Source organism: Odocoileus virginianus, unplaced genomic scaffold, assembly GCF_023699985.2.
Source record: "Odocoileus virginianus isolate 20LAN1187 ecotype Illinois unplaced genomic scaffold, Ovbor_1.2 Unplaced_Contig_9, whole genome shotgun sequence".
Classification (NCBI taxonomy): domain Eukaryota; kingdom Metazoa; phylum Chordata; class Mammalia; order Artiodactyla; family Cervidae; genus Odocoileus; species Odocoileus virginianus.
In genome coordinates, this window is record NW_027224326.1 from 947701 (window position 1) to 975549 (window position 27849).

Consider the following 27849-nt stretch of genomic DNA (forward strand, 5'->3'; position numbering starts at 1 on the left):
TAGATATTTATTTTTCCTATCTTTAAAATATTTCTGAAATGTGATCTGTTCAAATATTTGCAGATGACTATAAAGATATCTAGCTTTCTTCTTAGCCTTGCAGAAAAATACCTTCTAAACAGCTGTTGAACACAATATAACCCATCAATTCCAAAAAACATTTAAAAACAACAAATTCTAGAAAGAAACAAACTCTGGAAAAGTCCCAAGAAACATAAAGTATATCTGTTTGAAGATATCCAGGCAGCAAGGAAAAGCAAACCTAAGACCCAGGAGAGAAGAACAGCCCAAGGGGCTGAAGACTGCCTCCCGAGGCACCTGCCAATTCTGCAAGCAGAGCTGAGACCAAGCAGAGCTAAGCGGAGCTGCTGAGAAGGATGGAGCCCTGGTCCTCACAGGGGAGATGCCTGTAAGCATGCCACACCTTGACCAGAACCTCCAAGGGCCACAGACACAGAAGCACGGGTAAAGCGCAAGCAGAGTGGCAGGAGCCCCACTCTGAATCATCACAGCTCCACACTGCTGACAGTAACCTGGAGTCACTAGTGTCCCTAGCTTGACAGATTCTCTCTAGAGAAGAGGTCATTATCCAGGGCCTCAAATGACCACAACAAGTTTTCACATACAATACCTAGAACTCAAAAATAATAATGGGTAAGATAAGACTACATAAATAAAAAAAATGAAAAAAAATAAATAAAAATGGAAGTCAGCATAAACAAATCAAGAGTAGATCCAGAAAACAGAAACACAGACATAGACTTTGCCCTAAAAAGGAAAGCCTAAGTAATGGACTAAAGCAGTGACACGTTCCCTGGAAGGTACCAGCCCAGGGCAGTGAGAGGACATAGCAAGTTACTTCAGAAGTCAGCAAATTAAGGCCCAGCTCAGAGGCCAAATCTGGCCCACAATCTGACTTTATGATTCTTACCCCTCAAGCTAAGAGTGGCTTTTACATGTCTCAATGGTTGAAACAATCAAGAGAAGAAAAATATATTTCATGACACATGAAAATGACGACATTCAAATTTCAGTATCCATAACGTTTCTGGGGCCTACCACTACACACTTGTTTTGTACTATCTGTAGCTACTTCCCCATGACAACAGCAGAGGTGAGCAGTTGGTACAGACAACATATGGCCCACAGAAATACTTACAATCTGGGCCTTTACAGAACAAGTTTGCGGACTCCTGTTTTACTGCACTAGTGCCCACTCCAAAATGTGCTGCAGGCACATTCACTAGGCAGTGGGGCTCTCCACCAAAGTCTGCAAGAAGAAACCAAGAACCAGCCAAAGAGGGGAAGGAAGTGGGGAGGGGGAGGTTAAAACAGCCAGTTGCCTTACCTCTCTTTACCAAGTAGAGAATGTTCACCTCATGGAGAATGAGCTTCTGCTCTCCCCCACTTTCCAGACTGTCACCCACAGCTCCATGGCAGGTAGCTGGGAAGCCAAAACCTACACCCTGTTGTGTGACATTACATCTAAGTCCAGGAAGAGAAGGGTGGCCCACAAGCATGCTGGGGAATCAATCCAGAGGGAAAGGAAGATGCAGTGGAGGAATCAAAAAAGGTTGCACAAGGTTTGATGTGTCCAGGCAATTAAAAGATTAGCAATTTCAACAAAGAACTAGAAACTACAGAAAAGTCCCTAATGTGGCAGCTAAGCAAACTTCCAAAACACTTCAAACTAAACATTACAACAAATGCATTTTAGGGTTTTCCCAGTGGTCCAGTGGTTAAGAATCCACCTGCCAATGCATGGGACATGGGTTCAATCCGTTTGATCCCTGCTCAGGGAAGATCCCATGTGTCATGAAGCAACCAAGCCCATGTACCACAACCACTGAGTCCGCGGAACCAGAGCCTGTGCCTGCAACAAGCAGTCACCAGCACGAGAAGCCCATGCGCTGTAACCAAGAGCAGCCCTGCTCGCTGCAACCAGAGAAGGCACGCACACAGCAACAACGGGCCAGGCTTGTCAAACAATAAATAAGAAAGTCTAAAACACATGGTTTTACTAAATATAACTACACCTCAATAAAATGCAGTCATACAAAAATGTGGAAATTCTAAAACAAAAAATGCAAACCTAAAATTAAAATGCCAATAAATGAGATCAGATTGGGAAGACCTGTTCTCCCACCTGTGAAGAAGTAACTTCTTTAGTAATTACATCTCTGGTAGAAAGCCAGACCGAACATATCAAACAACTGTTTTCCAACACTGGGCAAAAGATCCAGTGTGATCTGTGATTCCTGTGAAGGGTAACAATGAAGTAAGAGCCCAAGCTTTAATGCCCAGAAGCAGCTTCCAGACTGTAGCACAGGAAAGAGGAACCCAAACAGAACCCAGAAGTCTTGCTGAAAGGAGGAGCAGATTGCCCGTAAGCAGGTCAAAATGACAAGAATACAGGAGAGGAAGTTGGCTGCAGAGAGAATGATTTCTGGAGCTGGACAGAGGAGCCTCTTTGAGACTCTAGCTGGGTACTGATCTGGGTATGGCTTGAGAACACCACCAAGAATGGGCAAAGCAGCACTAAAAAAGAGCAGGCAGAACCCCAATAAATAGTCACAGTCTAGGAAAAGCCTGTTTCCACCAACCAGAACAGAAAGATCTCCCAACACACCAAGCATTAGACAGAGTCCTAAGAAGGACATTGCCTTAATGAGGCAGATAAATTAGCCCAAGATTAAAGGCTGTGCTAGATCAGCCCAAACAAACCTTAGGCTCAATCTTTGAAAAAACCAAATTGGTTCCAAGTAATTTACAAGCACATTAGACAAAACTACAGCTCTTCAAGAGAATAAAACAAAATCTAGCACAGAATAACATATTTATTTACAAAGTACTACATTCAATAAAAAAAAAATTAACAAGATGCAAACATATCCCATAACCAGAGCAATAAATCAACAGAAATGATTAAATCAATCACTCGAACTAAACAAAGAAACAATAGGGGTGATGGAATTAGCAGACAAGAATGTTAAAAGCTCCACCATAGAGATGTTTCATAGACAGACAGAGGAAAATATGAACATGATGACAAGTAAAATGGAAGACAGAAATCAGGACTGGAATGGAACCTCTAGAGATGAAAAATAGAGGATCTAAAGTAAAAACTTCAATGCACAGGATTAACTAGATTAGACACTGCAGAAGAGTTCTAGTCTAATCCACTATGTCTAAGCATACAACTGTTACATGCCATGTTCCCTCCTCTATAAAACTCATTTACTCTGGGTTCTATCCATAACTATAGGTCTGACGCCAACCACCAGGCTTCATGTTAATCTATAGTCATTCACTCATCTAAACATCTGTAGTCTCTATTCACTTCCTCAGGAAGGACTCATGGAAACAATATCTTCTGAGCTCCTGCTCATTGATAAGTTTGTGTCCTTTTTTATCTGAAAAATAGTTTTGCTGGACCATAAAATCCTTGGCTCACATTTTCTTTTCTTAGGTGCCTTAAATATGTTACTCAGTTTTCTTCTACTTAAGGCCTTATTGTCAAGTCTGATAATAAACTCATTTATTTTCCTTTATAATTATTATTAGTCTTTTCCAAGACCCAAAGCTACAAGTTAGTTCTTTAAAAAAAGACTAATTAAGAATATAAATCTGACAAAATACATCCAAAATACAGAAAAGATACAAATAACCAAACTCATGAATAAAAAAAGGAGCAATGCTACCAATTCTACAGAAATTAAAGTAGATACAAAAAGTCATTATGAAAACCTATTAAGTTACCTTTCAATCAAGCAAATACCTTGTATTTACAACATTCTTTTTTTAATTTGGCCAAGCCATATGGCATGTGGGACCTTAGTTCCCCAACCAGGGATCGAACCCATGATCCTGCATTGGAAGCACAGTCTTAACCACTAGAGCACCAGGAAAGCCCCTACAACATTCTTTTATTTCTACATATCATCTGTCAACTGAAAAACCTGAGATTAGAATTTACCAAGATGTTCATGTTTACATTTTTTAATCTACTGGTATTTCCAAGCATAGTGATGGGTTTCATTTTAGAAGCTAATTTTTATGCTGAATCATTTTAAATTGATGATTAGAAGAAAAGAAAATTTTAATATGAGTTGAATTACTGATATACCTAACAACTTTGTTGGGCCTCAAAAGCATTATACCAAATGAACAAAGCTAATTTCACAAGGTCACATACCACATCACATTCTCAAAATAACAAAATTATGGAGATGGAGAACAAAGTAGTGCCAGGGGTCAGAGATGGTAGAGGAAGGGTGCACACAGACGGACAGCAGGAGGGAGATGGAGCACTTCTGGATCTCAATTTTGACGGTTACATAAACAGACACATATGATAAAACGGCACAGAACCAGGCACGCATTACACCAATCTCAGTTTCCTAGTTTTAGCACTGTCCTAAAGTCACCTAAGACTGTAACACTGAGGGGGTCTGGGATGACAGTATACAGTCCCTCTAGTTCATTTGCAACTTCCTGTGTGTCTGTTAATCTTTCAAAATAAAAAGTTTTAAAAATTGTTTCACACATATCTAACTTCATGTTTCACTTCAAAGAACCAAAAATAGAAACGCGGAGAATCATGGAGTACAGCTTATGCAAAAAAGAGCAGGATAATGCCATTCCTGACCCCATGCTCCAAGACACACCTTTAACCCTACATCAAGACTAGAAAATAAGCATGTATATATCTTTCAAAAATAAAATTTTTTAAGGGATTATGTACTATTTTTATAGTTCTTTCCCTTAATTGACTTTTCGGTTCACCAAAGAAACTACCAATCACAACAGACAGGATTTTACTGTAAATATACAAATGATAATGGCAGTGATTATGTAACAAATGTAACAAACACTTCTGAGCTCTCTTTTTTGTTGCTTCCTCAAGAGAACTGTGGAGGAAACTGTGACAACGGAACTCCACACAACAACCAGGAAAGAAAATTGAAGAAACAAGAAGCATTATATGTGTAAAAACCAGATACATGCCAGCCATGTAACGGGCACTCCACAGGTTGCAAGGCCCCAGGCTTGAGGCATCTAAATATCTCTGATGGAGAAAGTCTAGGATTAGTGTCTATATCCTCAATAATATGTACATATTAAAACTTTTCAGTCTCCAAAAACTTTTTCTTTCAAAAATCACTAAAAACCTCAAGGGCATTTCAAATAAAAATAGCCACAGAAAATACATTTGCTAAACCTTATGACTAAAAAACATGTTTCTACCCCACATACTATTCATTAACCTGGTATCAATCCTGTTCCTGATACAAAAGCCCTACCTAAGGAATGGGACACTTCTCACTCCAGGTGGAAGAGATACCCCCAACTAGATAAGGGTAAAACCTGTCAGCATAAGGTCTGCATCCACAGCATGTGTCTTCAGGAAGGATTCCAAAGAGTAAACTACATCTAAGTTATTCCTTCAGTTCAGTTCAGTTCGGTCGCTCAGTCGTGTCTGACTCTGCGACCCCACGAACCACAGCACGCCAGGCCTCCCTGTCCATCACCAACTGCCGGAGTTTACCCAAACCCATGTCCACTGAGTCAATGATGCCATCCAACCATCTCATCCTCTGTCGTCCCCTTCTCCTCCTGCCTTCAATCTTTCCCAGCATCAGGGTCTTTTCAAATTCCTTAGGGTAAAACAACATTCATTCCTCACACTTAATAAGCACCACTGGAAAAACTGTATAAACCAAGATCAGCAATCACTTTTTTCACACTATTTTCACATTTTTCTCACAGCTTCAATAACCATACCACATTTCGCCTCTGATGCACAATCCAAAACCTAAGTCTTATCACTTTTTTTTTTATACTAAGTATTTTATTGTATGCTGCCATCAGTGTATATAAAATAATTACCCTTGTGAAACAGAAAATTAAAATATTCATAGAGGTAGACATTAAGGACTGACAAAAGTAGAAGTTTGTGTAGTATGGCACGTTACAGAGAGGCTTTTGTACAGGCTTCAAATTTAGCTTTCCTTTGAATATTCACTGGTTTATGAAAAGTGGTTTGGAAAACCTTGTCAAGATTCATCTTACTACAAAAAGGAACAGACTTTCTGGGGCCTGAAGGGATTTGTACTTGAAGATACTCCAGTCAGCAGAGGGTCATGTTGAGCATTCTGCAGACAGAACTGTTTCAAATCTGCAGCTGCCTGGGAAACCTTCACCCGATTGAGCCCGGCCTCCAGCCGGAGCTGTTGAACCACTTTTTTCATAGCCACGACTGTGGATGAACCAGACATGGCGCACTCAAAAGGATGGCAGATCCGCGGGCCGTCAGCAGGTCTCTAAACTCATTTTAGGTCAAGATGCTAAAATTCATATTAAGCAGTTATTAGATTATGATTGCTAACAAAAAAGAAACTTCATGAGGTAAAGTTCTTTACTTCACTTAAGTTTTATATAAAGACAATTCTTCAAGTCAGTTTGTCTGGATGTCATAAATAAAAAATTATTCATCTCTCACCTCCCTCAACCCTGCTGGGGAAAAAAAGTTACTACTATTCCAATTCATAACCCAATTCTTCTTGATTTTCTTATCTAACATTATGCCATTAATAACAGTTCCATCATCCACAACACAGCTCTTAACATTTAGCTCTGCCACCAACTAATACTCAACACTTAAAAAGAATTTACGGACTTCCTTGGTGGTCCAGTGTCTGAGACTCTGCACTCCCAATGCAGGGGGCCCTGGTCTGATCCCTGTGTAAGAGAACTAGATCCCACATGTTGGAACTAAAGAGTTAACATGCCGCAACTAAAAGTCCCAAATACCACAACGAAGACCCAGGGCAGTCAAATAAATAAATAAATATTTAAAAAAAAAAAAAAAACTTAAGAGGGGTAATAATGCTTCACTTCAAGTGTCTAAGATCAATTGCTTACAGAACATATGACTTGCATCATACACTTCATAAGACTGCATTTAAACAAGGTTAAGATTACTTGAGAAATACTTAAAATAGTTAACATCAGGGAAGAGAGAAAGAACACAAATACACTGCAAAATTATTTCAGCAATTTCTGAGGGCAATAGAAAGTTACAAAAGCAGTTTTTCCATTTGCAAACAAAACTAATGGGATAAAAAACAGACTACAGAAACATTACCGTTACTGTTTATTGATAATTGCTCAGTAAGTTTGCAATTATCTTAAAAAATAATATTAGAAAATCTATGGTGAACATTTTGTTTTCACATGCTTTTGATACAAAAATCTAAGCACTCCTCTTAAGAATAGTGACAAATAAAAACAAACAGCTCAACTGAACTCGTTTCTCCAGAAACACAAACACAGATTCCCATAAAAATGAGCTGAGTTTCTGTATGTCACTTCTCTACCACATAATTAACTAAACATCTCAAAAAGTATCACTAATCTGTCACCAAGATATGGCTAAGAATGATACAGACCTCTTAAAAAAAAAAGAAAAAGTTTGTATAACTTTATCTCAAGTTTCGTGCATTTATAAATAACTGTAATTAAAATGTAGCTACACACACTCTATGAAAAGAACAATAAAAAGTACATTTTGAGTTATAGAAAATAAACCTGCTTCTCTAATACAGCAAGATCAGATCTGCATGCCCTTATATAACCTTAAGAAAGGGTTAACCAGAAATGTAACTATGTAGGTAGGAACACAAGAGAAAAAAGGTTGTCAAAACCCCACCTGTATATCTGTTTTCAACCATTTGGAGTCAAGTCGAGCCTGAGCAGCCAAACAAAAAGACTCAGAAGGCATCTTTCCCGAGTTCCTCCCAGTCGAGAAACCTGCAAGCAAGGAATATTACTCAGCCATAAAAAAGAACAAAACAATGCCATTTGCAGCAACATGGACCTAGAGATTCTGATACTGAGTGAAGTCAGAGAAAGACAAATATCATATATTGCTTATATATGTAATCTTAAATAAAGCTACAAATGAACTTATCTACAAAACCAAAATAGAGTTATAGGTGTAGAAAATGAACTCATGAGGGGACAGGGGTGATAAATTGGGAGATTGGGATTGAGTAGCACATATAAAATAGACAATTAATAAGGACCTACTGTAGAGCACAAGGAACTCTACTCAACACTGTAATGGCCTGTATGGGAAAAGAATCTAAAACGAGACTGAACACATGGATATGCCTGATTCACTTTGTGTACACCTGAAACTAACACAAACACCACCATAAATCAACTATACACCACTAAAAATTTTTTTTAAAACCTGCAAGTAAAACAGAAATATTGAAGACCTAAACCTCCTCAGAATTCTACAAAGTCCCTCCCACAGGTTTAATGCAGCAAAAAGAACAGAAAGGGAGAGGAGGAGCGCTGGGGAGAGGGGAGTGAGAGGACGAGGGAGAACGAGGGAGGGAGGGAGGGAGGAAAAAGCCGACTTCGAGTCCGGGTAAGCGACTCACAGACAGGGTTCGCCCGCGTCTATATTACATGGGCAAGACCTTGAGAATGGACGGTCACTGAGACCAAATCACAATGTCATTTCCGTCCCTTAAATCCAAAAGATTAACACACAAACTGCAGGAACCCCATGTCTTCAGGACAAATGACACCAGCATGCATTATCCGCTTTACCTCAGACCAGCAACTGATGCGTGAAATAAATTAATCAAAATTCACATCTGCAGAAAAATCCAAAACAATAATCACTTGGAAATGAAAAGACAGCCTGAGACGCGCGCCAAAGGCGGTCAGCGCAGGCCCGGGCCCAGCGGCTGTGCCAACGCCCGCCGTGGCCCGGCTTGGCCCGACCCCGGCCCGCACCGCACCAGCGGCCGGCCGCCCTCGCCGCACCCCCGCCACCCGGAACACGAAGACCGTACGGCACAGCGCCGCAGGCGCCTAGCTCCCGCGCGTGCTAACACAGACCAGCCGCCACTGGCTGCGCCGGTCCTTGCAATCCCGGCGTCTCTTGCGGCCGGGGGGGCGGGTCGACGGCTAAGGCCCACGACGCTCAGCCAATTGCATTGAGGTGTCTCCGCGGGCCCAGCCATTGGGAAATAGGAACCTGCTCGCCCCTCCTCCCGATTCTCCAATTTCCTTCTATCCGGCTCGTCTCTTCCTTAAGCGCACCGTCTGCGGTCAGGGCCAACCCTAGAGGCCGAGAGGCGGGATTTCCGCCGTATGCACGCACACACGCACGCGCTCCTCACCCTGGCTTCGCCCTGCGCTGTCAGAAAGCCGTCAAATGTGGTGAACGTCTAAGACACCAGACTAGTACAGAAACGTGCGGCCTGGACTGGCTCTGGGGCTAAAAATGAGACTGATTGGGGTCTGCAAGAGCCTCTTCCTGCTTGTCGACTGAATGCTGCTGAAACGCTGGGCAGAATACGTGGAGTAGCTGGTGACAGCGGAATCCGAAAAGGAAGCGAGAGCTTTTAGTTCCACAACCGGTAGCCGAAAAACTAATTCTTAAGAAGTGCAAAACAAATTTATGTAAAGTATGTTCTTAGATCGTAATGTCAGTCAGTCAGTTCAGTCGCTCAGTCGTGTCTGACTCTTTGCGACCTCATGAATCGCAGCATGCCAGGCCTCCCTGTCCATCACCAGCTCCCAGAGTTTATTCAAACTCAGGTCCATCGAGTCGGTGATGCCATCCAGCCATCTCAATCCTCTGTCGTCCCCTTCTCCTCCTGCCCCCAATCCCTCCCAGCATCAGGGTCTTTTCCAATGAGTCAACTCTTCGCATGAGGTGGCCAAAGTATTGGAGTTTCAGCTTCAGCATCACTCCTTCCAATGAACACCCAGGACTAATCTCCTTTAGGATGGACTGCTTGGATCTCCTTGCGGTCCAAGGGACTCTCAAGAGTCTTCTCCAACACCACAGTTCAAAAGCAACAATTCTTTGGTGCTCAGCTTTATTCACAGTCCAACGCTCACGTCCATACATGACCACTGGAAAAACCATAGCCTTAACCAGATGGACCTTTGTTGGCAAAGTAATCTCTCTGCTTTTTAATATGCTGTCTAGGTTGGTCATAATTTTCCTTCCAAGGAGTAAGCATCTCTTAATTTAATGGCTGCAGTCACCATCCGCAGTGATTTTGGAGCCCAAAAAAATAAAGTCTGACACTCTTTCCACTGTTTCACATCTATTTCCCATGAAGTGATGGGACCAGATGCCATGATCTTAGTTTTCTGAATGTTGAGCTTTAAGCCAATTTTTTCACTCTCCTCTTCCACTTTGATCAAGAGGCTTTTTAGTTCCTCTTCACTTTCTGCCATAAGGGTGGTGTCATCTGCATATCTGAGGTTACTGATATTTCTCCCAGCAATCTTGATTCCAGCTTGTGCTTCATCCAGCCCAGCATTTCTCATGATGTACTCTGCATATAAGTTAAATAAGCAGGTTGACAATATACAGCCTTGATACTACTCCTTTTCCTATTTGGAACCAGTCTGTTGTTCCATGTCCAGTTCTAACTGTTGCTTCCTGACCTGCATACAGGTTTCTCAAGAGGCAGGTCAGGTGGTCTGGTATTCCCATCTCTTTCAGAATTTTCCACAGTTTATTGTGATCCACACAGTCAAATCATAATGTAATTAACTCCAAATCATTAAAAGATACAGGCCATGTGATAAACCATAATGGAAAAGAATGTGAAAAAGAGTGGGTATATATGTAATATAACTCAGTCCCTTTAATGTACATCAGGAGACGCAGGAAACTCAGTTTCAATTTCTGATTTGGGAAGATACCCTGGAGGAGGAAATGGCAACCCACTCCAGTATTCTTGCGGGGAAAATCCCATGGACAGAGAAGCCTGATGGGCTACAGCTACTGAGACTACACCGCAAAGCTCAGATACTCAAAGATGCAATCCAAAGTTACAGTGCTTTGATGCTGAGATGCTGAATTTAGTTCCCAGGGAAGGAACTCCATAGTGCCATTTGCTGCTTGGGGTGCAGTCTACCTCTGTAGCAGCTCACAAACAAAACAAATGCTAAATGCTATTTTCACTCTGCCTCTTTTTCATAAAAGCAAAAATTCTCTTTGGGATGTCTTTTGGTTAGCAAAAATGGGTAGTAATATAGGTTTCTTCATAAAAGCAATGTGGAGTAAAATGAACTTTTTGAAAAGGGGTTCCCTGTACCTGAAACAATTGTATACATACAAATTTGACAATTTGTATGAAATGGGTTAATTCCATGAAAGTTGTACACTACTATACTCACTCAAAAAGAAATAGATAACCTGAATAGGACTATACCTATTAAATAAAATTCACATTTAAAAAAATCTTCCAAAAAAGAAACCTCCAGGACCAAATTATTTCATTGGTGGATTCTGGTTCTACTAAATATTTAATAAAGAAGTAACACAAGCTCTGTCAAAAAATTGAAGAGTAGTAAACATTTTCATTATATAAGCCTAACATTATCCTAATGACAAAACCAGAAAAAGGCATTACAAGAAAACTTAAAAGACCAACATGCAAGCATATTACTAGATGCAAAAAATTTTAGACAACTTTTTGCAAATGGATTCCACCAACATACAGAAATAATAGCACAGCTTAACTAGATGGAGTTTATTCCAAGAATTAAAGATTGATTAACCATCCAAATCTAAGTGTAATTCACCATGAGATGATCTCAACAGCAAGAAAAAAAAAAGCTTTTGACGAAACCCAACATCTCGTTATAAAAACTCAGCAAACTAGAAAGAGAACTCAACCTGATAATGAACACTTGTGAAAACCTGCCTGCGTGCTCACTTCAGTAGCACATATACTCAAACTGGAATGATACAGAGAAGATTAGCATGCACAAGGATGACAAGCAAATTCGTGAAGCATTTCATATTTTTAAAAATAAATGACCCAATCAAAAAATGGGCCAAAGAACTAAACAGACATTTCTCCAGAGAAGACATACAGATGGCTAACAAACACATGAAAAGATGCTCAACATCACTCATTATCAGAGAAATGCAAATCAAAACCACAATGAGGTACCATTACACGCCAGTCAGGATGGCTGCTATCCAAAAGTCTACAAGAAATAAATGCTGGAGAGGGTGTGGAGAAAAGGGAACCCTCCTACACTGTTGGTGGGAATGCAAACTAGTACAGCTGCTATGGAGAACAGTGTGGAGATTCCTTAAAAACAACTGGAAATAGAACTGCCATATGACCCAGCAATCCCACTTCTGGGCATATACACTGAGGAAACCAGATCTGAAAGAGACACGTGCACCCCAATGTTCATCGCAGCACTGTTTATAATAGCCAAGACATGGAAGCAACCTAGATGCCCATCAGCAGACGAATGGATAAGGAAGCTGTGGTACATATACACCATGGACTATTACTCAGCCATTAAAAACAATTCTTGTGAATCAGTTCTAATGAGATGGATGAAACTGGAGCCCATTATACAGAGTGAAGTAAGCCAGAAAGATAAAGACCAATACAGTATACTAACACATATATATGGAATTTTAAAAGATGGTAATGATAACCCTATATGCAAAACAGAAAAAGAGACACAGATGTATAGAACAGACTTTTGGACTCTGTGGGAGAAGGCGAGGGTGGGATGTTTTGAGAGAACAGCATCAAAACATGTATATTATCTAGGGTGAAACAGATCACCAGCCCAGGTTGGATGCATGAGACAAGTGCTCGGGGCTGGTGCACTGGGAAGACCCAGAGGGATGGGGTGGGGAGGGAGGTGGGAGGGGGGATAGGGATGGGGAATACATGTAAATCCATGGCTGAGTCATGTCAATGTATGGCAAAAACCACTACAATATTGTAAAGTAATTAGCCTCCAACTAATAAAAATAAATGGAAAAAAAAAGAAAAAGGAAAACCTGCCTGCAAGCCAAAACAGTCTTGTAAAAGAACAAAGGTGGAGGACTCACACCTTCTGATAGGAAAATCTACTACAAAATTATAGTAAATAAAACTTTGATACTGATTCAAAAGAATTCTTTTTAATGGCTGAGTAATATTCCATGGTGTATATGTACCACAGCTTCCTGATGCACTGGGAAGACCCAGAGGGATCGGGTGGAGAGGGAGGTGGGAGGGGGGACTGGGATGGGGAATACATGTAAATCCATGGCTAATTCATTTCAATGTATGACAAAAACTACTGTAATGATGTAAAGTAATTAGCCTCCAACTAATAAAAATAAATGGAAAAAAAATAACCTTAAAAAAAAAAAAACTTTGATACTTTCAAAAGTATACATCAATGGATTAGAATACAGAATCCAGAATAAACATTCATGTTTCTGGTCAATTGATTTCTGACAAGACTATTCAATAATGAAAGGACAGCCTTTTCAATAAACGATTCTGGGAAAACTAGATATCCACATGCAAAAGAATGAAGTTGGACCCTTGCCTTATGTATACCATATATAAAAACTAACTGAAAATTAATCAAATCTAAAAGTAAGAACTAAAAGTATAAAACTCTTAGAAAAACACATGGGAGAAAACTTCGCCTTCATGACATTGAATTTAGCAATGATTTCGTAGCCAATGACACCAAAAGCACAAGCAACAATAGCAACAAATGGATGAGTTGAATAAACTTAAAGCTTTGCTTATCCCTAATGTTATTTAGGTTCTTACTTCTCATCTGTTTCCCCCACCTAAACCCTTTGAAACTTACAGACTATCATCCAAAACATCTTCAATTGATTTTTTAATATTCTCCTCATGTTACTATTTTAATGAAAAATTTGTTGTCCCCTGTGGAAAAAATCAGTCACTTTTTATTCTCGCACATATGTACATCTTAGGGCATGAAGTTGTTCCTGTCATTTTTAAACCGCTTTTCCTTCTGCTTCACTTAAGAAAACAAAACAAAAACCCAAACTTCTTTGAAAGTGAAAGTTGCTCAGCTGTGTCCGACTCTCTGCAACCCCATGGACTGTACAGTCCATGGAATTCTTCAGGCCAGAATACTGGAGTGGGTAGCCTATCCCTTCTCCAGGGGATCTTCCCGACCCAGGAATCAAACCAGGGTCTCCTGCATTGCAGGCGGATTCTTTACCAACTGAGCTATGAGGGAAGCCCTTACTATAAGGCTATACTATCATCTGCTTCTGATTGCCATACTCCACACTCCTTTTCATCACCTCTCATGTCCGCTGAAGAACAAGAATTACTCATCCAGTGCCCTAACCTCTCAGTTCCTCAGGACCACCCTTCCTTCCTGCTCCACCTGAGCCGTTAACCACCCTGATCAGTTCCATTCACCAAATCTCCTTGAAGATCACAACTGTGGGCCTCTGACTCTTCAATCACCACATCTTGTCTTTCTAGTTCACTTCCTCTAGTAACTATGCCGATGATCTTCAACCCCTTTAGGAGTCCTGAGTCACATTCTCACTTTTTTTTTTTTTTTGCCAAGTTAGATTTTGCAGCCCAGAATATCACTTGCCCATAATCTCTAACCACTTGCACCCCTCTCCCTCATTGTACTTCCCTGGGAAACCTCTGCACTGGATGACTCTGCTCCACTCACTTGGAATGTGGCTGAGTTCCTGAGGTACACGACCAAGTATCCACTCAATAGTTCTTTCTGTTCACCTGGTGCTCCTGGTACCCAGACTAAATAGGCCTGAGGTTGAAAAGCCAGATAGGACTTCCGTGGTGGCATGGGGAATAAGAATCTGCCTGCCAATGCAGGGCACATGGGTTCAATCCCTGATCTGGGAAGATTCCACATGCCTTGGAGCAACTAAGCCCATGTGCCCCAGCTCCTGAGCCCACAGGCCTCAACTAATGAAGCCCATGTACCTGGAGCCCGTGCTCCACAACAAGAGAAACCACTGGATGAGAAGCTCATGCACGACAATGAAGAGCAGCCCTTGCTTGCCACAACTAGAGAAAGCCTGCACACAGCAAGGAAGACCCAGCGCAGCCAAAAATAAAAGAATGAAAAACCAGCCAGCGGGGGTAGCAGAGTGGAGGGATGGTAGGTGACCCGAGAAGACGTACGTGTACCGCTCAACAAGCTTGAGCCCATTCACCCCTAGGCTTACTAAGGGTGGAAAAAATTAACAACCAGGTATTACTTCTGTCAGAAGCACTCTAACTGGTGAAACTTCTCGCCATGAAAATTACCATCATGATTTCTGTCTTTAGCTTCTTTCTTTCTTCTGTTAATGTGGATAAAGCTTCCCATGTCTTATAGGTAGACAATCTCCCTGCTAGAGCTCTGGATCCACATCCTCAGCTATCAGTGACTCCATTCAGGGATTAGTCCTTGCTTCCCCTCCCCTCCATCCTTCCCTCTCTGCTCTATCTGTTCTAGCAACTTATAAATATACCTGGATCCTAGCTTTAAAGACCCTTCTTTGAATTCTGCATGTCCCTTCAGAAACTTCCGCATTTTTCTCTCTGTAGGGCAATTTTTTTCAAGTGGTCTCTAGTTTCTACCTTTATTTTTCCATCCCATTCTCAACTTGACCACACCAGTCAGGCTTTGTTCCCACCACTTACCAGGACATTCTTGGAGAGGTTACAAATGAACTTCACTTGGCCAAATCTCATATCAGTCATCAATCCTCACCATTTGTGAGCTCCCAGTAAGTTCATCAGAGAAGGCAATGGCAACCCACTCCAGTACTCTCGCCTGGAAAATCCCATGGACAGAGGAGCCTGCTGGACTGCAGTCCATGGGGTCGCTAAGAGTTGGAAATGACTAAGTGACTTCACTTTCACTTTTCACTTTCATGCATTGGAGAAGGAAATGGCAACCCAGTCCAGTGTCCTTGCCTGGAGAATCCCAGGGATGGGGGAGCCTGGTGGGCTGCGGTCTATGGGGTCGCACAGAGTCGGACATGAGTGAAGCGACTTAGCAGCAGCACCAAGTTCATAGTTGCTCACATCTTCATTATCGAAATTTGTTCTTCACATTTACCCATGTTTCTTCCTACATGACTGGAAATTCTTCATCGGGCTCTTTATTTTCCTGACCTTTCTATATTGGAATGACCCAAGCTTATTCCTCATCTCTTTTCTTTATGAACACTTATTCCCTACGTAATGTCATCTAACCCTGTGACTTTCAATATGCTAATAACTCCCAAGTTTGACATCTTTCATCAAATCTAATATGCCCTGATGTCATTATTTTCTTGATTTTACTAAAAGGTGTCAAAGAAGATATCATAACTGAATCACAATTTCCACTTGTCTGACGCCCATTGATAACAGGATGCATCCTTATTTCAGATATTTTAATACATGGAAAATGTGTACCTCAGAATTGAGGAAATAAGATTTATACATCTCCAGTTCTAAATTCCAGTCCTACATCCAATCACCCATTTGGAAGAATAATATGCATCTCAAATTTAGCATGTCCAAAAGTGAATATAGGCTCCCCCATCCCCACCTCCTATTCTTCTCAGTAAGTAGGCTACATTTCACCCAGTTGCTCAGGCCAAAAACTTTGGAATCATCCATAACTCCTCTCTTTCTCTCATGTGCAACATCCAACCCAAGAATAAATCCCATTGGCTCAATCTTGAAATAGATCATTTCACATCACCTCCACAACAACATGGTCCAAGACGCCTGAATCTCTCACCTGGACCTATGCAAGATGCTCGTAACTCCTCTGCCTACTTCCATTTCTGTGTACCATCATCTGTTTTCCACCCAAGCAACCTCATAATACTTTTCAAATATGCTTCAGATTACCTCTCCCTAACCAAACCCTCTAATGGCATCTCATCACACTTTGAACAAAATCCAAGATCACTATCATGTCTGCAAGCTATACCTGGTTTACCCCTGACCGTCTGTCCTTTCTTCCTTCCACTTTCTTCTTTACCCACTTCACTCCAGTCACCCTGGTCTTCCTGCTACTTTAACATGCCAAATGTGTTTCTGTCCCAGGGCCTTTGCCCTTGTTGTTCTCCCTACTTGGCAAGATCTTTCCTCAGAAACTTGTCTGGTTTTCCTCTATTTGTACATAGCTCAAAGACTCACCAACATCTGACTCCACACCCCAACTCACATTGTCCAAGAGAGGAAACCTCCTTGAATATTTCCAGGCAATGGAGAGGGTCACTCTTGCTTGAGGAAGTTATCCATCCTTGGGTCAATCATCAGAGCCAAGAGGAGAGTCATGTGATATAAAACACCTACTTACATCCAGTCCTTCCTTAAGCAGAAGCTATAGGTTCGATGTATTTTCAATTAAGATGCATGAGTTGGGTAGGCACTCATATAATAACAAGTCTATTTACAATTTCTTTACCTTTTTGATTGGTCAAGTTTCCAATAATTAAGAGGAAGAGTTTTGCAGACAGACTATCTCTGTTAAATTTTGTTTCTGCTTCTCACTAGCTATGTGACTTTTGGTGAGTCACTTAGTCTCATTTTATTTAATTGTCCATTTTAGTATTTTCTTCATCGTGCCACACAGCATATGGGATCTTAGTTCCCCAACCAGGGAGTGAACTGCACCCATTGCATTGGAAGCACAGAGTTTTAACCACTGGACTGCCAGGGAAGTCCCTAGTCTTATTTTTAAATAAGGATAATAAAAGTATCCACCTCATAGAGTTACTTTGAGGACTGACATAATTGATACAATATGCCTAGAACAGGGCCTCAGTTCAGTTCAGTTTAGTCACTCAGTCCTGTCTGATGCTTTGTGACCCCATGAATGATAGCCTGCCAGGCCTCCCTGTCCATCACCAACTCCCAGAGTTTACTCAAACTCACGTCCATTGAGTCGGTGATGCCATCCAGCCATCTCATCCTCTGTCGTCCCCTTCTCCTCCTGCCCCCAATCCCTCCCAGCATCAGGGTCTTTTCAAATGAGTCAGCTCTTCACATCAGGTGGCCAAAGTATTGGAGTTTCAGCTTCAGCATCAGTCCTTCCAATGAACACCCAGGACTGATCTCCTTTAGGATGGACTGGTTGGATCTCCTTGCAGTCCAAGGGACTCTCAAGAATCTTCTCCAACACCACAGTTCAAAAGCATCAATTCTTTGGTGCTCAGCTTTCTTCACAGTCCAACTCTCATGTCCATACATGACCACTGGAAAAACCATAGCCTTGACTAGACGGACCTTTGTTGGCAAATAATGTCTCTGCTTTTTAATATGCTGTCTAGATTGGTCATAGTTTTCCTTCCAAGAAGTAAGCATCTTTTAATTTCATGGCTGCAGTCACCATCTGCAGTGATTTTGGAGCCCCCAAAAATAAAGTCTGACACTGTTTCCACTGTTTCTCCATCTATTTCCCATGAAGTGATGGGACCAGATGCCATGATCTTAGTTTTCTAAATGTTGAGCTTTAAGCCAATTTTTTCACTCTCCTCTTTCACTTTCATCAAGAGGTTTTTTAGTTCCTCTTCACTTTTCACCATAAGGGTGGTGTCATCTGCATATCTGAGGTTACTGATATTTCTCCCAGCAATCTTGATTCCAGCTTGTGCTTCATCCAGCCCAGCGTTTCTCATGATGTACTCTGCATATAAGTTAAACAAGCAGGGTGACAATATACAGCCTTGTTGTTCTCCTTTTCATATTTGGAACCAGTCTGTTGTTCCATGTCCAGTTCTAACTGTTGCTTCCTGACCTGCATACAGGTTTCTCAAGAGGCAGGTCAGGCAATCTGGTATTCCCATCTCTTTCAGAATTTTCCATAGTTGATTGTGATCCACACAGTCAAAGGCTTTGGCATAGTCAATAAAGCAGAAATAGATGTTTTTCTGGAACTCTCTTGCTTTTTCAATGATCCAGCAGATGTTGGCAATTTGACCTCTGGTTCCTCTGTCTTTTCTAAATCCAGCTTGAACATCTGGAAGTTCATGGTTCATTTACTGTTGAAGCCTGGCTTGGAGAATTTTGAGTATTATTTTACTAGTGTGTGAGATGAGTGCAGTTGTGCAGTAGTTTGAGCATTCTTTGGCATTGCCTTTCTTTGGGATTGGAATGAAAACTGACCTTTTCCAGTCCTGTGGCCACTGCTGAGTTTTCCAAATTTGCTGACATATTGAGTGCAGCACTTTCACAGCATCATCTTTCAGGATTTGAAATAGCTCAACTGGAATTCCATCACCTCCACTAGCTTTGTTCGTAGTGATGCTTTCTAAGGCCCACTTGACTTCACTATTCCAGGATGTCTGGCTCTAGGTGAGTGATCACACCATCGTGATTATCTGGGTCGTGAAGATCTTTTTTGTGTAGTTCTTCTGTGTATTCTTGCCACCTCTTAATATCTTCTGCTTCTGTTAGGTTCATACCATTTCTGTCCTTTATTGAACCCATCTTTGCGTGAAATGTTCCCTTGGTATCTCTAATTTTCTTGAAGAGATCTCTAGTCTTTCCCATTCTATTGTTTTCCTCTATTTCTTTGCATTGATCGCTGAGGAAGGCTTTCTTATCTCTCCTTGCTATTCTTTGGAACTCTGCATTCAGATGGGAATATCTTTCCTTTTCTCCTTTGCTTTTCACTTCTCTTCTTTTCACAGCTATTTGTAAGGCCTCCTCAGACAACCATTTTGCCTTTTTGCATTTCTTTTCCATGGGGATGGTCTTGATCCCTGTCTCCTGTACAATGTCATGAACCTCTGTCCATAGTTCATCAGGCACTGTTTCTCAGATCTAGTCCCTTAAATCTATTTCTCACTTCCACTGTATAGTCATAAGGGATTTGATTTAGGTCATACCTGAATGGTCTAGTGGTTTTCCCTACTGTCTTCAATTTAAGTCTGAATTTGGCAATAAGGAGTTCATGATCTGAGCCACAGTCAACTGTGGTGCTGGAGAAGACTCCTGAAAGTCTCTTGGACAGCAAGGAGATCAAACCAATTAATCTTAAGGGAGATAAACCCTAATATTCACTGGAAGTACTGATGCTGAACCTGAAGCTTGAAAGATGACTCATTGGAAAAGTCCCTGATGCTGGGAAAGATTGAGGGCAGAAGAAGAGGGTGTCAGAGGATGAGATGGCTGGATGGCATCACTGATGCAATGAACATGAACTTGGGCAAACCCTGGGAAATGGTGAGAGACAGGGAGGCCTGTCAGGCTGCAGTCCATGGGGTTGCAAAGAACTGGACATGACTAGGCAACTGAACAACAGCCACAGTTGGTGAATTTAAAACATAAGAGCAAGGATTAAAGTGCATGAAGGGGAAAGTGGAAAGCAGGGTTGGTCAGTTATCTGGCCTTCATGGATTTTCTATAAAGCGGAAATTCATGGGTGGGTTATCTCTTCATCTAGTTGGGTAGCTAAGAGTACGTTTATTCAAGATGGACTTCTTTGAAATGTGTATGTGTGCTTGCTTGCTCACTCATGTCCGACTCTTTGCAACCCCATGGACTACAGCCTGCCAGGCTCCTCTGTCCATGGCGATTCTCCAGGCAAGAATACTGGAGTGGGTTGCCATGCCCTCCTCCAGGGGATCTTCCCAACCCAGGGATCGAACCCAGGTCTCCCGCATTGCAGGAGGATTCTTTCCTGTCTGAGCCACCAGGGAAGCTCTCTTTGAAATGAATGACTGCAATCAAAAGCTTGATGTCAGGCACTCACCTTCACATATGGGATCCAACAAGCAGTGGAAACAAGCTTTGGCTGTTGTTACTGTTCATTTGCTAAGTGGTGTGACGACATGGACTGTAGCACACAGGCTCCTCCAGGAGTTTGCTCAAATTCATGTTCTTTGAGTCAGTGATGCTATCTAGGCATCTCATTCTCTACAGCCCCCTTCTCCTTTTGCCTTCAACCCTTCCCAGCATCAAGGTCTTTTCCAGTGAGTCGGCTCTTCTCATCAGATGGCCAAAGTACTGAAGCTTCAGTTTCAGTGGCAGTCAGTCCTTCCAAAGAATAATCCAGGATTGATTTCCTTTAGGATTCACTTGTTTGATCTCTCTGTAGTCCAAGAGTTTCAGTAGTCTTTTCCATCACCACAATGCAAAAGCATCAATTCTCCAGCACTTAGCCTTCTTTATGGACAAACTCTCACATCTGTACATGACTAATGGAAAACTCATAGCTTTGACTATATGGACCTTTATTAGTAAAGTGATACCTCTGCTTTTTAATATGCTGTCTAGGTTTGCGATAGCTTTCCTTCCAAGGAGCTAGTGTATTTCAATTTCATGGCTGCAGTTGCCATCCACAGTAATTTTTGGAATCCAAGAAAATAAAATTTGTTACTGCTTTTACTTTTTTCCCATTATATTTGCCATGAAATGATGGGACTATGTGCCATGATCTGTTTTTAGAACGTTGAGTTTTAAGCCAGTTCTCACTCTCTACTTTCACGTCATCAAGAGGCTCTTTAGTTCCTCTTCACATTCTGCCATTAGAGTGGTATCGTCTGCATAGATATCTGTAGATATTTCTCCCAGCAATCACAATCCCAGCTTGTGATTCATCCAGCCTGGCATTTCGTATGATGTACTCTGCATATAAGTTAAATAAACAAGGTGACAATATACAGCCTTGTCTTACTCTTTGCCCAATTTTGAAGCAGTTCATCTTTCCATGTCTGGTTTTAACTATTGTTTCTTGACCCACATACAGGTTTCTCAGGAGTCAGGTAAGGTGGTCTGATACTCTCATCTCTTTAAGAGTTTTCCACAGTTTTTGTGATCCACACAGTCAAAGGCTTTAGCATAGTCAATGAAGCAGTAGTAGATGTTTTTCTGGAATTTTCTTGCTTTTCTAAGATCCAACAGACATTGGCAGTTTGATCTCTGGTTCCTCTGCCTCTTTGAAACCCAGCTTGTACATCTGGAAGTTCTTGGTTCACATACTGCTGAAGCCTAGCTTGAAGGATTTTGAGCATTACCTTGCTAGCATGTGAAATGAGTGCAGTTGTATGGTAGTTTGAACATTCTTTGGCATTGCCTTTCTTTGGGATTGAAATTAAAACCAACCTTTTCCAGTCCTGTGGTCACTGATGAGTTCTCTAAATTTGCTGACATGTTGAGTGCAGTACTTTAACAGCATCATCTTTTAGGATTTTAAATAGCTCAGCTGAATTTCATCAACTCCACTAGCTTTGTTCATAGTAATGCTTCCTAAGGCCCACTTGACATCACACTCCAGGATGTCTGGCTCTAGGCGAGTGACTGCAATCATGATTATCTAAGACATTAAGACCTTTCTTGTATAGTTCTTTGTATATTCTTGCCATTTCTTAATTTCTTCTGCTTCTGTTAGGTCTTTACTCTCTCTGTCCTTTATCGTGCCCATCCTTGCATGAAATGTTCCCTTAGTGTCTCCAGTATTCTTGAAGATATCACAAGTCTTTCCTATTCTATTTGTTTCCTCTATTCTTTGCATTGTTCAATGAATAAGGCTTTCCTATCTGTCCTTGCTTTTCTCTGGTACTCTGGTATATAGTTCCATTTCCCCCTTGCCTTTCACTTCTCTGCTTTTCACAGTTATTTGTAAAGCCTCCTCAGACAACCATTTTGCCTTCTTTGTTTTTTTTTTTTCCCTTTTGCCTTCTTGCATTTATTTTTCTTTGCAATGGTTTGGGCCACTGCCTCCTGTCCATAATTCTGTCCATAATTTTTCAGGCACTCTGTCTACCAGAACTAACCCCTTGAATCTATTTGTCACCCCCACTGTATAATCATAAGGGATTTGATTTAGGTCATACCTGAATGGCCTAGTGGTTTTCCCTACTTTCTTCAATTTAAGCCTGAATTTTGCAATAAGGAGCTCATGATCTGAGCCACAGTCAGTTCCAGGTCTTGTTTTTGCTGACTGTATAGAGCCGCCCCATCTTTGACTACAAAGAACATAATCATTCTGATTTCAGTATTGACCATCTGGTGATGTCCATGTGCTTGCTAGGACCAGTGTGTTCTTTTGACAAAACTCTGTTAGCCTTTGACCCACTTCATACACTCCAAGACCAAACTTGCCTGGTATTCTAGGTAACTTTTGACTTCCAACTTTTGCATTCCAGCCCCCTGTGATGAAAAGGACGTCTTTTTTTTTTTTTTTTTTTTTTTTGGTGTTAGTTCTGGAAGGTGTTGTAGGTCTTCATAGAACTGGTCAACTTCAGCTTCTTCAGCATCAGTGGTTGGGGCATAGACTTGGATTACTGTAATGTTGAATGGTTTGCCTTGGAAACGAACTGAGATCATTCTGTTGTTTTTGAATTGCACCCAAGTACTGCATTTTGGACTCTCTTGTTGACTGTGAGGGTGACTATTTCTTTTAAGGCATTCTTGTCCACAGTAGTAGATATAGTGGTCATCTGAATTAGATTCTCCATTCTTGTCCATCTTAGTTCACTGATTGCTAGTCAGTGTCAGTGTTCACTCTCGTCATCTCCTGCTTGACCATGTCCAACTTATCTTGATTCATGGACCTTACATTTCAAATTCCTACGCAATATTTTTCTTACAGCATCGGACTTTGCTTTCACCCTCAGACACCTCCATGGCTGAGCATTGTTTCCACTTAGGCCCAGCCATTTCATTCTTCTTGGAAATTGCTCTTCACTCTTCCTCAGTGGCATATTGGACAGCTTCCAATTGTTAGACTCATTTTCTGTCATCTCATCATTGCCTTTTCATACGGTCCATGGGGTTCTCCAGGCAAGAATGGAGTGGGCTGCCATTTTGTCCTCCCATGGACCACATTTTGTCAGAACACTTCACTATGACCCATCTGTCTTCGGTGGCCCTGTATGGCATGAATCATAGCTTCACTGAGTTACGCAAGTCCTTTTGCACAACAAGGCTGTGATCCATGAAAGGTGGAAGCACACTTTAAAGCTGAAATAGATTTACATATTGGGGACTCAGAGATGTTTATCCAAAAAGCAGTGGCCTTGTTGACCTGAGAGTAGTTTCTCATACTTGGAACCAAAACCTGGGATCTGACACAAGGAGAAGTGGTCATACTTGGAACATGAGAAACTGTTATTCAACTATCAGTGCATTGGTGCCCTGAAGGGGGTGGCCTCCTTGTGAAGGGGGATCTCACAGTAACAGGAAATGAGATCTTAATGCATGGAGGATTAGTACTATACTTGAATCCTAACAATTTGGAAGCTGAAAAATTGGTGGAGATATGGTTTTGTAACCTGTGATAGGTGCATATAGTTAGAAACTAGAGATGTGTAAGTGAACAAAGAAGTAATAAGGCCTACTTGAAACCTGGAGATCTTGGATGTTAAAGCATAGAGGTGAGGCCTTGTTGGCTTGGAAGTTGCTTCAGTTATTCATGCTCTAGAGACCTTTGCCATGAAGTGATGGGACCAGATGCCATGATCTTAGTTTCCTGAATGCTGAGTTTTAAGCCAAACTTTTCACTCTTGTCTTTCACCTTCATCAAGTGGCTCTTTAGTTCTTCTTCACTTTCCGACATAAGAGTGGTGCCATCTGCATATCTGAGGTTATTGACATTTCTCCTGGCAATCTTGATTCCAGCTTGTGCTTCATCCAGCCCAGCATTTTACATGATGTGCTCTGCATATAAGTTAAACAAGCAGGGTGACAATATACAGCCTTGACGTACTCCTTTTCCTATTTGGAAGCAGTCTGTTGTTCCATGTCCAGTTCTAGCTGTTGCTTCCTGATCTGCATACAGGTTTCTCCAGAGGCAGGTCAGGCGATCTGGTATTCCCATCTTTTTCAGAATTTTCCACAGTTGATTGTGATCCACTGAGTCAAAGGCTTTGGCATAGTCAATAAAGCAGATATAGGTATTTTTCTGGAACTCTCTCTTGCTTTTTCGATGATCCAGCAGATGTTGGCAATTTGATCTCTGGTTCCTTTGCCTTTTCTAAATCCAGCTTGAACATCTGAAAGTTCATGGTTCATGTACTGTTGAAGCCTGGCTTGGAGAATTTTGAGCATTACTTTGCTAGCATGTGAGATGAGTACAATTGTATGGTAGTTTGAACATTCTTTGGCATTGCCTTTCTTTGAGATTGGAATGAAAACTGACTTTTTCCAGTCCTGTGGCCATTGCTGAGTTTTCCAAATTTTCTGGCATATTGAGTGCAGCACTTTCACAGCACCATATTTTAGTATTTGAAATAGCTCACCTGGATCAACTTCTACCCCCTCCACTAGCTTTATTCATAGTGATGCTTCCTAAGACCCATTTGACTTTGCATTCCAGGATGTCTGGCTCTAGGTGAGTGATCACACCATCATGGTTATCTGGGTCATGAAGATCTTTTTTGTGTAGTTCTTCTGTGTATTCTTGCCACCTCTTAATATCTTCTGCTTCTGTTAGGTTCATACCATTTCTGTCCTTTATTGTGCCCATCTTTGCATGAAATGTTCCTTGGTATCTCTAATTTTCTTGAAGAGATCTCTAGTCTTTCCCATTCTATTGTTTTCCTCTATTTCTTTGCATTGATCACTGAGGAAGGCTTTCTTATTTCTCCTTGCTATTCTTTGGAATTCTGCATTCAGATGGGTATATCTTTCCTTTTCTCCTTTGCCTTTAGCTTCTCTTCTTTTCTCAGCTATTTGTAAGGCCTCCTCAGACAGCCATTTTGCCTTTTTGCATTTTTTTTTCCTTGGGAATTGTCTTGATCACTGCCTTCTGTACAATGTCACAAACCTCCATCCATAGTTCTTCAGGCACTCTGTCTATCAGATCTAATCCCTTGAATCCATTTGTCTACTTCCACTGTATAATCATAAGGGATTTGATTTAGGTCATACCTGAATGGTCTAGTGGTTTGGTTTTCCCTACTTCAATTTAAGTCTGAATTTTACAATAAGGTGTTTATGGTCTGAGCCACAGTCAGCTCCCAGTCTTATTTTTGCTGACTATATAGAGTTTCTCCATCTTCAGCTGCAAAGAATATAATCAATCTGATTTCAGTATTGACCATCTGGTGATGTCCATGTGTAGAGTCTTCTCTTGTGTTGTTGGAAGAGGTGTTTGCTATGACCAGTGTGTTCTCTTGACAAAACTCTGTTAGCCTTTGACCTGCTTTGTTTTGTACTCCAAGGCCAAATTTGCCTGTTACTCCAGGTATCTCTTGACTTCCTACTTTTGCATTCCAGTCCCCTATAATGAAAAGAACATCTTTTTTGGGTGTTAGTTCTAGAAGGTCTTGTAGGTCTTCATAGAACTGTTCAACTTCAGCTTCTTCAGCGTTACTGGTTGGGGTATAGACTTGGATTACCGTGATATTGAATGGCTTGCCCTGGAAATGAACAGAGATCATTCTGTTGTTTTCGAGACTGAATGCAAGCACTGCATTTCGGACTCTTTTGTTGACTATGATGGCTACTCCATTTCTTCTAAGGGATTCTTGCCCACAGTAGTAGATATAATGGTCATCTGAGTTAAATTCACCCATTCCAGTCCATTTTAGTTCACTGATTCCTAAAATGTCAATGTTCACTCTTGCCATCTCCTGTTTGACCACTTCCAATTTGCCTTGATTCATGGACCTAACATTTCAGTTTGCTCTTGACAGCATCAGACTTCATTTCGATCATCAGGCACATCCACAGCTGGGTGTTGTTTTTGCTTTGGCTCTGTCTCTTCATTCTTTCTGGAGTTATTTCTCCACTGATCTCCAGTAGCATATTGGGCACCTACCAACCTGGGGAGTTCATCTTTCAGTGTCCTATCTTTTTGCCTTTTCATACTGTTCATGGGGTTCTCAAAGGCAAGAATACTGAAGTGGTTTGCCATTCCCTTCTCCAGTGGACTGTGTTTTGTCAGAACTCTCCACCAAAACCCGTCCGTCCATCTTTGGTGGCCCTACACGGCATGGCTCATAGTTTCATTGAGCCGTGAAACTCAAAGATATTTTTTCTTTGGAAGAAAAGCTATGACCATCCTAGACAGTATATTAAAAAGCAGAGATGTTACTTTGCCAACAAAGGTCCATCTAATCAAATCTATGTTTTTTTCCCAGTAATCTTGTATGGATGTGAGAGTTGGACTGTAAAGTAAGCTGAGTGCTGAAGAACTGATGGCTTTGAGTGGTGTTGGAAAAGACTCTTGAGAGTCCCTTGGACTGCAAGGATATCAAACCAGTCCATCCTAAAGGAAATCAGTACTGAATATTCATTGGAAGGACTGATGCTGAACCTGAAGCTCCAATACTTTGGCCACCTGATGCAAAGAACTGACTCATTGGAAAAGACCCTGATGTTGGCAAAAGACTGATTGCGGGAGGAGAAGGGGACAACAGAGGATGAGATGGCTGGATGGCATCACTGACACGACAGACATGAGTTTGAGTAAGCTCCAGGAGTTGGTGATGGACAGGGAGACCTAGCATGCTGCAGTCCCTGGGGTCGCAAAGAGTTGGATACAACTTAGCGACTGAACTGAAGTGAAGTGAGAGAACTTTGAACAGTGAAACAGTAAGATCAGTAATGACTGGAAGCAATTACCCATTCTCATAGTATATATTAATATATTTGCTCTCTATCCAATACAGGATTTAATTGGTGTCCTGGGTGTAACTGCCCATCCTTGGAACTTAGACACTGTGGATATAACACAAAGAGGAAATAAGGCTTTCTTGCCTAAGGAACAGGGGTCCAGAAGTAGATCCTAGTCACCAGAGATTTTAAGAACAGTAAAAGAGGTCTTGGAGTTCTAAATATTTGCTATAGATTGAATATTTTCATCCCTCCCACTCCAAATTCATATGTTTAAATGAACTATATCCTCTAGGTTTTGAGAAAAAGCAATTACTCCCGGATCGTAAAGGCCTTGTTTCCTCTGGGTATTTAATCTCAAGTTATAGGTTCTGAGTATGAGCAAATATTCCCATTGCCCAATGTGATGTAATTAGGACATAGGGCTTTTGGGATGCTCTTTGGTTATGAGGCTGGAACCCTC

General features: G+C 41.3%; 1 protein-coding gene and 2 pseudogenes across 1 annotated transcript in view; 1 reads left to right on the forward strand and 2 right to left on the reverse strand.

Moving 5' to 3' along the window:
* Positions 1–8955, reverse strand: part of HERC2 (HECT and RLD domain containing E3 ubiquitin protein ligase 2) — a 242558-nt gene extending 233603 nt beyond the window's left edge. Inside the window, 2 exon segments of the mRNA XM_070463934.1 lie at positions 7712–7812; positions 8626–8955. Of these exon segments, the coding sequence (XP_070320035.1) occupies positions 7712–7783 (72 nt within the window). The 5' untranslated portion in view covers positions 7784–7812; positions 8626–8955.
* On the reverse strand, positions 5954–6293 carry LOC110143784 (guanine nucleotide-binding protein G(I)/G(S)/G(O) subunit gamma-5 pseudogene; annotated as a pseudogene).
* A 2805-nt stretch (positions 8956–11760) lies between the features above and the next one.
* Positions 11761–11860, forward strand: LOC139033926 (U6 spliceosomal RNA; annotated as a pseudogene).
* Positions 11861–27849: the final 15989 nt, after the last annotated feature.